At 38.9% G+C, this 9900-nt stretch overlaps 1 protein-coding gene across 1 annotated transcript; it reads right to left on the bottom strand.

Moving 5' to 3' along the window:
• Positions 1-14: 14 nt before the first annotated feature.
• On the bottom strand, positions 15-8267 carry LOC107301047 (zinc metalloproteinase/disintegrin-like HR1a; the record flags this gene model as incomplete). Its single annotated transcript, XM_015830316.1, has 6 exons — positions 15-413; positions 919-1051; positions 3143-3245; positions 5770-5965; positions 6942-7031; positions 8061-8267. Coding segments are annotated over 6 exons (774 nt in total), but the record flags the coding sequence as incomplete, so codon positions are not given.
• Positions 8268-9900: the final 1633 nt, after the last annotated feature.

Here is a 9900-nt window from a genome sequence, read left to right on the forward strand (position 1 = left end):
AAGCCAGCATGAAATTTTGGGAGAGGAAGCATTGACTTCGAATACACCAGCTCAAAAGGCAGAACTTGTTGCATTAAATGTGCTCTGGAATTGGGAAACGGTAAAATGGCCATTTTTTTTCTTGACAGCAAATAAGCTCTTGGTGTTGTACATGCCCATGGAGCTTTGTGGCGGGAAAAAGGTTTGATTACAGCAAGAGATAAACAGATTAAATATGGAAAAGAAATATTGCATAATTTAGATTCCATATGAAAGCTAAGAGTGATTTACTAGTAGGATGCAGGCAGATGGGTTTTTGGACTTGAGGGAAGTGAAACCTTTTGGAAGAAGGATCTCCAAAATCAAATCTGAGAGAAGCCAGAGGTTGATTAGTAGGCTATATTCACATCAACACACTGCCTGTTGCTGCAAACCTGAAAGTCAAAGCAAGAGATTATCAATGGAGTAACTGAAACCTCTTTCAGGTTCTATATAGTATAAAAATCAAGGGGAAGTGACTCCTGATCCTTCAAGGTAAGCTTTGGGATTGCTTCATTGTTAGGTCACAACCAGCTCTGCCCTGATTTTCTCATTTCTCTCTTCCACCTTCCCTATGGAGATGCCTACAAGTTCAGAGAAAGGACTGTCTCTTGACAGTCTGTCCAGAAGATGCTGCGAGAGAAAAGCACAAGGCTCTGAGAAGGCCAAGCGTTTTGTTCTTGGGAGAAAGAAACAGCCCTGCGACATTGACCTCATTTGTGGTGGCTATTGTTTGAAGAAAAAACAAAATAACAACAACAAAAAGAAGGCTAGATGGATACTTTTTCTTCTATGTAGATTCACAGCTTTCAGCATTGATGGATTGCAATTTTTTTTTTAATGATCACCCCTTGGAATCAGACTTTAGAGCACACAGATTGGAGGTAATCTTTTACTAACCTTTCCATCTGCACATTTTGTTCCAGTATCAACCATCCCAATATTTTCATCTGTGGATGTATAGAAGAAACGGCAAGGAATCTTGTATCCAAATGAATTATCTGAACAGTATAACCTGCCACATTTTACATCTCTGCAAAAGAAACAGTCAATTCATACTAATTAATAAGAACGAGGTTTGTTCCTTTGCTTATTTGCAAATGTTTGTTTGTTTGTTCGTTCATTCATTCATTCATTTATTTCCCATTTCCTGCATCTTACTAATAGAATGACTTTTGGGTGACTTACGATATAATAAAAAGTTAGAAAGTGCCACAAACAATTACAATTAGAATAAAAGGTAAAAATTAAGAAACATGATGGGCAGCCTGGGGATGAGGGTCTTCACTATTCCATCAGCCATCCCTAATGTAGCAGGCCCATGTTGGGGTCCCCCGCCAAGCAGCAGAGCCATGCTTGAAGTTGTTCCTGGGGGCCTGAACTCTGGGGGCAGACCTCACCTCTGACAGGAGAACATAGCGGGGGGGGGGATAGCTGAATAAGCTTTTCTCCTGCACCTCTCCAGCCAAAAAGTCTTTGGCTGACAGGATATGAAGTAGACCTTTTCCACCAAAAGGACTGGACCAGGTTAATCCCAACAGTTCCACCAGTTTCCTTGCCCTTTAAAGATAATGACCAACTCCTTGAATTGACCCGGAAGCAAACTGGCAACCTGTGCATCATATAACAGCGGTGTCACGTGTGAGACCCCTCCAGAACTATCAACACCACTATGTTCCGTACCAGTTGCACTTTCCAAATACTCTTCAAGGGTAGCCCTATGCAGTAATCCAACTGGGAGATGACCAGAGAATGTGACTCTGCTGACAATCAGTTTATCTTGGGTTATTCTTTATGTGTTTTGTTTTTTTTAATTAGAGATGGAGAACTAGAGGTTTGTTCAGCCTCCGTATGAACCGGGTTGCCTTTTTAAACATGTAACTGAAAAATCCCACAAGATGTTTCAAGGTTTGAAACAAAATAGAGAAACACAGTTCTCTAGTTCTCCAATTAGCTCACTGTGATTTCTTTCTTTTGGGGGTGAGGATAGTTTGAGTCAGGATTCTCATCTTAAGAGCAAGGAATGCATCTATTATCCAGCTGGAAAATGCCTAAAGCAGAATTAGGAGATTTAGTTTTTTTCAAAATTCTAGCCTAAAATTCCCCTAATCTCTGATCAGTGGATGACAGGGAATTGAAATGTAAAGGTTGGGGTAGCTGCACTAAACGTTGGAGAGGGAACACCCCCCAAATGGCTATTATTCCATTTCACTTTTTTTTAAAAAAAATAGGAAGAAAAAAGTATTTAAGATTTAACTAAGGATGTATAAAATAAGAACTTTCCTTCCTTTAACAGGAAACAATGCCACAAGAGTCTTTGTGTTTGCGTAAGAGCTAAAGGCAGAGTCCGGATTTACACACACCACTAAAAGATAATGTGGCTTACTGTTTAGTTTGGGTTTAATGTGTTGTGCCAATTTAGCCATTGTGGTTTCTAAATCATGATTTATGACCAAATGCAATTAGTAAACTCAACCAACAAGGGCTTATTCAGTAATATGCAGGTTAAATAAGCTGGGTCAGCCCAATGAGAAAGGCTGATAATAGTGTAGTCCTTGACTTACAACAACAACTATGTCCAGAATTTCCCTTGCCAATTTTACAACCTTTTTGGCATGACTGTTAGGTGAACCACTACAATTGTTAAGTGAATCACATGGTTGTTAAGCAAATCCAACCTCCCCCATTGACTTTGCTTGTTGGAAGCTGGCTGGGAAGATGGAAAATGGTGATCATGTGACCTCGGGACACTGCAGCCCTCATAAATACAGGAACCCAAATGTTGATCACATGACTACAGGAGGCTGTGACAGTTGGAAGTGGAAGAATCAGTTGTAAGTCACTTTTTTGAAGTCGCTAAATGAAAGGTTATAAGTCAAGGACTATCTGTCCTTTCTCACACAACCTTCTATCCTCACAGCATTCTTTTTACACCCCACTTTTGCTCCATCTTGTAACTCCAGATGGAAAACAAAGAAAAATCAGCCATTCAGAAATTGGCTCATATTTCTATTGTTTTAGCCGGGTGACAGAGTCATATTCCCACAGATGTGGACCATAAAATATTTCTTATTATCCTTATCTTAGATCATAATCATAGCAGGAAATAATTTAGATTGCTTACTGTGGTGCACATGGAATCTTTCTACCATTTTCCTTTCTGCAATAGCCATAATAATTGCCAATACGGTTATCCTCAAAACATGAATCTTGAGACACAGTTGCATCTGTAAGAGGGAGAGAGGAACCAAGACAAATACCTGAATGTGTAACATGCCAGCAGGATAAAGAATGGCTTAAGAGATTTCAGAGGAGTTCCAAATAATTTAGTTAATATTGACTTACTTATTTATTTATCTAATCCTCATTAAGAAGCTTTCACTATCACGTACAGTGTTACACTAAACTTGCTTATTCCATTTTATGGACACAAAGCTGAAGCCATTACAATGCAACTTGCAGAAGACCATGCGGTAAATCAATGGCTGTAGGGGAATCTGAATCCAGATTTCTTCCTCTGTGTCCGCATTTTTCCACTTCAGCTCTATCATGGATACATTCCTGTGCTGGAATGCAGTGAAGAAATGGATTCCCAGAAGGGAGGGGGTGAAATCCAGAGGGGTAAGAGGCAACTCTGCCTGGATGTCATGTGTGAGAGAAAGAGGGTGAAGACATCTCCTCCCTAATAGTTTAAAGAGTGTATTGTATATGCAGATAGTAGAGTCCTTAGTCTGGCAAGATTTTGACTATAGGAATGAAACAAGAAAGAATTCAGCTTGGAATAACCATCATGTGTCATTCTTGGTTTGAGACCTGTCAATTCCTGGGCACAAGCCTCTTTGAATACAGTTGGATTACTTGCAAAGGATTGAGCTTTTAATATTCTTTGGAATGTTACCTCATTTCATGCTATTTACCTGATCAAAATAATGACTTCTTTGTTTGAACTGAGAGTTTTCATTTTCAAAGCAATAGAAATAATACAGCAAGTGTCCATTTATTGTCTATATCACATCCTCCATAAATCCAATTGATCGATTAATGTTCTGATTTGTAATTCAGATTCTCAATCATCATCACATGCCACCTGACCCTTCATAAACAATTTAGACAAGAGGATGGAAGGGAAACTCATCAAATTTGCAGAGAACACCATAATGGCAGGAATAGCAATCACTCCAGAAGATAGGCTTAAGATCCAGAAGGATCTTTTGAACATTGAGTCCAATCTAAGAAAATTAAATTCAGTAGCGAAAAAGTAAAAAAGAAAAATCTACATTTAGGAAAGAACAACCAAATGCAAAGGTGCAGAAGAGGTGATAACTGGCTCAATAGTACTAACTGTGAGAGGGATATTGGAATCCTAGTGAACAATCACTTAAATATAAGCCAACTGCAATTTTTTTGCAACTGCAAAAAAAGCCAACACAGTGCTAGGCTACACTTTTGCAATAGTGGCAGAGTCGTTTTACACTATAATTAGGCTGCACTAACAGAGGGATAAAATCAAAATCACATGAAGTGTTAGTACCACTTTATAATGCTTTGGAATATTGGGTCCAGTTTTGTTTGCCACGATATGAAAACGAATGCAGAGAAGAGCAGCAAATATGATTAGGGGACTGGAGGCTAACAAATATGAAGAACAGTTGCACAAATTGGGTACATCTAGTTTAATGAAAAGAAAGACTTGGGGTGACATGATATCAGTGTTCCAATATCTAAGGGGCTACCACAAAGAAGAGGACGTCAACTGATTCTCCAAAGCACCTGAAGGGAGAACACAACCAGTGAATGGAAACTAATCAAGGAGAGAACCAACCTAGATTATAAAGAGAAATTTCCTGACAGAACAATTAATCAATGGAATGGCTTGTCTTCAGAAGTTGGGGTGCTCCAACACTGGAGGTTTTTAAGAAGAGATTGGAAATGGTATAGGGTCTACTGTTTGAACAGGAGGTTGGACTAAAAGACATCCAAGGCTCCTTACAACTCTGTTCTTCTATTATTCTATTAATTCTGACTCTTTTAATTAGTGACACAAAACCTGTGTTTAGGACTTTCTGTATGCAAAGCTTCATTGCATATATATGGCCAAGATAAATCTCCCTGTTTGCTGAAAACTATCTACCCTGATATGAAAAAGAGGAACTTATTTCAGTTTCCTTTTTCAATATAAAACCATGCTGAAAATTTTGTGAATAGTCTAGCATTAAATTGATGAGTGATCAATGATACGAATCACATCCCCAACATGTTTCTTCAACTATTATGCCAAATGTAAGAAAAATTTCAATCATGGGTTTGAATACTCTTAGCACACAATAAATGTTCAATTTACGTTATCTCTCATTGAGATTGGCTCAGATCTTTCTCCAATTTGGGAACGTATGAACAACCCACAAAAGCATCCTTCCCCCAAAGTCCATCTCTGGGCTGTAAAGCCTACAAAGAATGGAGGCTTTAATCTTAAAAAAATATTCTTTCAGGGAAAAAAAACACCAGAAGTTGTGTGTGCTCCAATACAACACTGGAGATTTTTTAAAGAAGAGATTGGAAATGGTATAAGGCTTCCTGCTTGAGCAGGGAGGTGGACTAGAAGACCTCCAAGGCTCCTTCCAACTCTGTTATAGAACAGAAATGTAATGATGATTTATTATGGATACAAAGGAGAAAATATCTTTCATTAATGGCAATGACTGTCTTAATCTTTTATAACACCACTATTCTGAAATCCTAAGGTTGACTTACTTGCCCCCCAGAGAGCATAACATTGGTGATACATGATGGGGCAATTGCCATTGTAGCAGTAACCGAAGTTGTGTAGGCATGGTTGTCCATTCCTATGGAAGCGATCTGTGGGACAGTCGTCAGAATGGCCAGTGCAGCTTTCAGCAATGTCACACTCACTCCTTCTTGCCCGGCATTCTGTTCCTGCTGTCCTAAACTGTGGGTGAGAATCAAAAATACTCCGAGCTATCACTCTTCAGCAGCAGAGATCAAAGAGGAAAACCATGATTCACAACACATTTCAAAACCTCCTTTTCATCTGTCTGGAGCATCACCAAGCAAGGCATCCTTGCCCTGTTACAACTGTGTGTGGTGCCTAGAAGTCCCAGTCTGTCTTATTTGCTGACCATAAAGTGAATATCAATTGGGCTGCCATGAAAAAGCAACAACAATTGCTAAACTTAATTCCTGAACTTCTCATGATATATTTTTATTTCTTTACATGGGAAGAAGCATTCATAGAATTTTCTGTCAAGTGCTGAAAAATATGTGGCTCCTTTCTCCTGCTGTGAAACTAGGCTTGTGGTGGAAATATGGAAATAACAAAATGTTTTGGGCCACTCTGCTCAAAAAGTTCATTACAGAGTCGACTAGGATCCCACAAAGAAAGAAGGAATGAGGAACTAGCACCTTTCTTTCATTGGTCCTGCAGCACCTCCAGAATGCGCCACCAAAACACCTGAATTTGGAGCTTTAGAGAGCAGGTAGAGAACTTAAGGGGGAAAAAAGGCAACTTTACTTCCAGAAGTCTCCTGCACCTATTTCCATCCTAAAAGGCTCAGAGAGAAAAATGTCACGGCATTACCAGGGACCTCTTAGAACCTTCCAGAAAGTTAGGAAGCTGAGTTAGGGCACCAATCTCAAACATAGCCTATCCTTGTTTAAACTGGGTTTTCATGCAATTTCAGTCAAAGAACAAATATATTATTTGTTATTTGATATTATTTTCACAGACATGATTTAACATGCCGAAAGAATGCATTTGAGATTGAGACAAGACTGAAATTTTGTTAAACTATCCTCTCTATGGATATGTTCATAAGGGTCAAATAAACTGGAAGAAACGATAGAAATAGGGTTGAAATGTTTTGATCATAGTAAACAGCCAAGAGATATTACATTTCTAGTCTTACTCTGCATTGCTCACAACACTCTCCAGATTCACACTCTACCCATGAGTGTAGTTTACACGTTGCAGCATCACAGCACGGATATCGACAAATCTGAAAACCAAAACATATCAAATGATGTCAGAATTTTCTGCCTGGTCTTTTTTTATTGGTCTGTTTTTAAGAGGGAAACTGCCAAGGAAAAAAACATTTCTGCAATGTGTTCCCTCTTATGGGTTCATGCTAGCAAATGCACTAATTGTTTGTTATTGCAAAAGATAATGGCATCTCTATGTGGAAGAGCCTTACCTTTCCTATGTGACAAGAATAAAACAAAAATATCCTCATCTCCTAATTGTGAAGCCCACATAACCTACAGCCCCAATCCTTTCTTATTCATGAGGGATTTCCTACTCATCATGCCAGCTTTTGAGGTAGTCCAGAGAAGAAGCACCAACCATGAGTATTAACACTACCTTGATTGTAAGGTTACAGTAGCAGAATCTTTCAATACTGAAAGTATATTTCTACCACCTCATCTTTACAGACCAAGAGAATGGGTGGAAGGTGTTCCTCTTGAGATGTTTGCCAGGCCCCATTGCTTCTGCAGGCCAATCTACTTCTTATATGATCATTGAGTAGATGTTTCCTCCTTCTTTTGTCTCTCAAGGACATTCTCACAGACCATTACAAGTGTATTTAACAATATAAAAAGAACACTAAATTACTGTTCTTATAAAAATATTATTAGGATCAGAGCATAGATTAAAGATCATCAGTTATGGGAAAAAGCAGCTCAAGAAAATAGTGGGACAGATAATGTGGCCATGTCAACAAAATAGGAGTTTTCAAGAGAGAAGGTTTTTTTTTTTTTGGGAGTAGTCAATCACCCATTTAAAAAAAAAAAATACAGAGTCTTCCCTAAATGGTTGTGAGATACCAGTTCTCCATTCCTCTACAACTGGTTAACCAAATCCAAGAAACCCCTTCATACATGCATGTACATTAAGGACACAAACCTATGCCATTCACAAACCAACCTCTTGGATGGCTCAAACCACTCAGAAAGCCAGATGATTTTTCAAGGATTCCCATTTTTGAGAAAATTCTTCATATTTTTGTTGATTAAAAAAAAAGACTTACTGCAGGAGAGCCACAGTCACATTCTTCTCCCATCTCCAAAAGTTCATTTCCACAAACTGGAGGTGAAACAATATCTGTTCTCAAGGGTTCATTGAGAATGCATTCTGGTTTATAATCATTAATATAGTTCCAATATCGGATATGACTACAATTGCTGAAATATTTGGAAGGTTGATCGCTGTAGAGATGAACCAAAATAAGACCATGACATCATTCATATTTGGACTAGGAACAGAATTCATTGCAAAAACATATAAGATGGAAAAGGGATGGATAATGAAGAAATGCAGTGATTACTTTTCTCTAAAGCTAACAAAATAGATAAGAGAAGGTTTTGTATCCCTTGATCTTAGTCCCAGATTATGCTCCTTCAGTTTTAATTCCACTAACTTTCCTTTCTTTTTTAACAAAATAGATTTGCAATGATAACTCCATGTGATATTAGTTGATTGAGCTGCATCTTGTGTTTGAGTGAGCTGCCTTTTATTTTCATTTTTAGTCAGCCTCTCTGTGGAAGGACAATAATATAATTGAAGGGAAAACAGTGGAATTTTGATCCAGTTTTTCTTTTCTTTTTTTGGAGGGATAGTACCTTTTATAACAATGAAGATAGAGCTAAGTATGCTAACTCTCTATTTGCCTTAAAGTATTTGTTGTTGATTTCTTTTGTTGAAAAGTGATAATATCAGCAACATGCCACTGACCTCTGAAGCTGCATACTTAAATAGATGCAAAGATGGCATCCTAAGCCCAGCAAAGCACCTTCCTAATGTTAATTCAAATCATTAGGAATATAATCATTGGCCCTCAAGTTATCGGGTGGAAACAAGAACACAAAGAGAATCTTCTGGTGGCCATTAAATAGACAAGATGGTCTTCTTCCAAGGTCAAAGTTGCACCAGACTTCTTTGGTGGGGTTAATTGAGCAAAATTGTTTTCTAAGCAAAGTCTTCTGTACAAAACACCATGAAGTGTCTAGAAGTATTAAAGAGTAATCACGATGCCCAGAAATCCTTCAGGAAGGACAGGAAAGGCTACATGGCATTCTCCATACTTCCTGCTCTCCTTGCCCTTGCATGAAATAGGAGACAATGAAGTCCTAGGGCTTTAGCCAAAGAAACCAGAAATTGATCAATAGCTGGGATGCTCACTGAGCCTACACAAAACGCTTACACAAAAGTTATGGAGAGTAGGGGCTTCCGGTGGCGAGGCTTCGCCGAAGGAGGCTTTTTTCTCAGCCTCCTGCCCGGGACTGCGTCAAAGCTGTCAAAACAGCGCGGATCAGCTGTTTTGCGGCTCGGAACTTTCTCCCCAGGTGAAGGGGAGAAAGTGAGTTTGGTCTGGATAGGGGTTGAGTTCCCTAGTCCCCCCAGGAGTGATCCTGGGGGGATGAAGGTGAGAACTCCCCTGGAGTCTGGACCTCTTCTCCGCAGCTCGGAGTGCCTTCGCTCCTTGGAGCGAAGCTAGACGTCGCCGCCACTGCTGTTACTTTGTATCTGCTTGTGAGTAACTTTTGAACAGACGGAACCTGACAGGGGATTTCTTTTTCTTTAGTTAAAATGTGACTTTAACTCAAAGATTTTATTGGGATTTTTGTTACTTGCTATAAGTGAAAGTGAGAAGAAAATGGCCGCGGAAGCGCTGCTTCTTTCTAACAAAAGGAAAACTTTCACTTTCTTTCCGGTTGTGGAATGATGCATTTTAAAGGACTTTAAAGAATTTTTCTTAAGTCAAGCTTTTTTAAGTTTATACTTGCTGTTGTGAGTTTTAAAAATAATTTGGCAGAATGGCTTCAAAACGTACTGGAGTTTCTGCATTGCCTAAAACAGCTATTTCTTCT

Source organism: Protobothrops mucrosquamatus, unplaced genomic scaffold (assembly GCF_001527695.2).
Source record: "Protobothrops mucrosquamatus isolate PMUCROS unplaced genomic scaffold, P.Mucros_1.0 scaffold9735, whole genome shotgun sequence".
Taxonomy (NCBI): Eukaryota; Metazoa; Chordata; class Lepidosauria; order Squamata; family Viperidae; genus Protobothrops; species Protobothrops mucrosquamatus.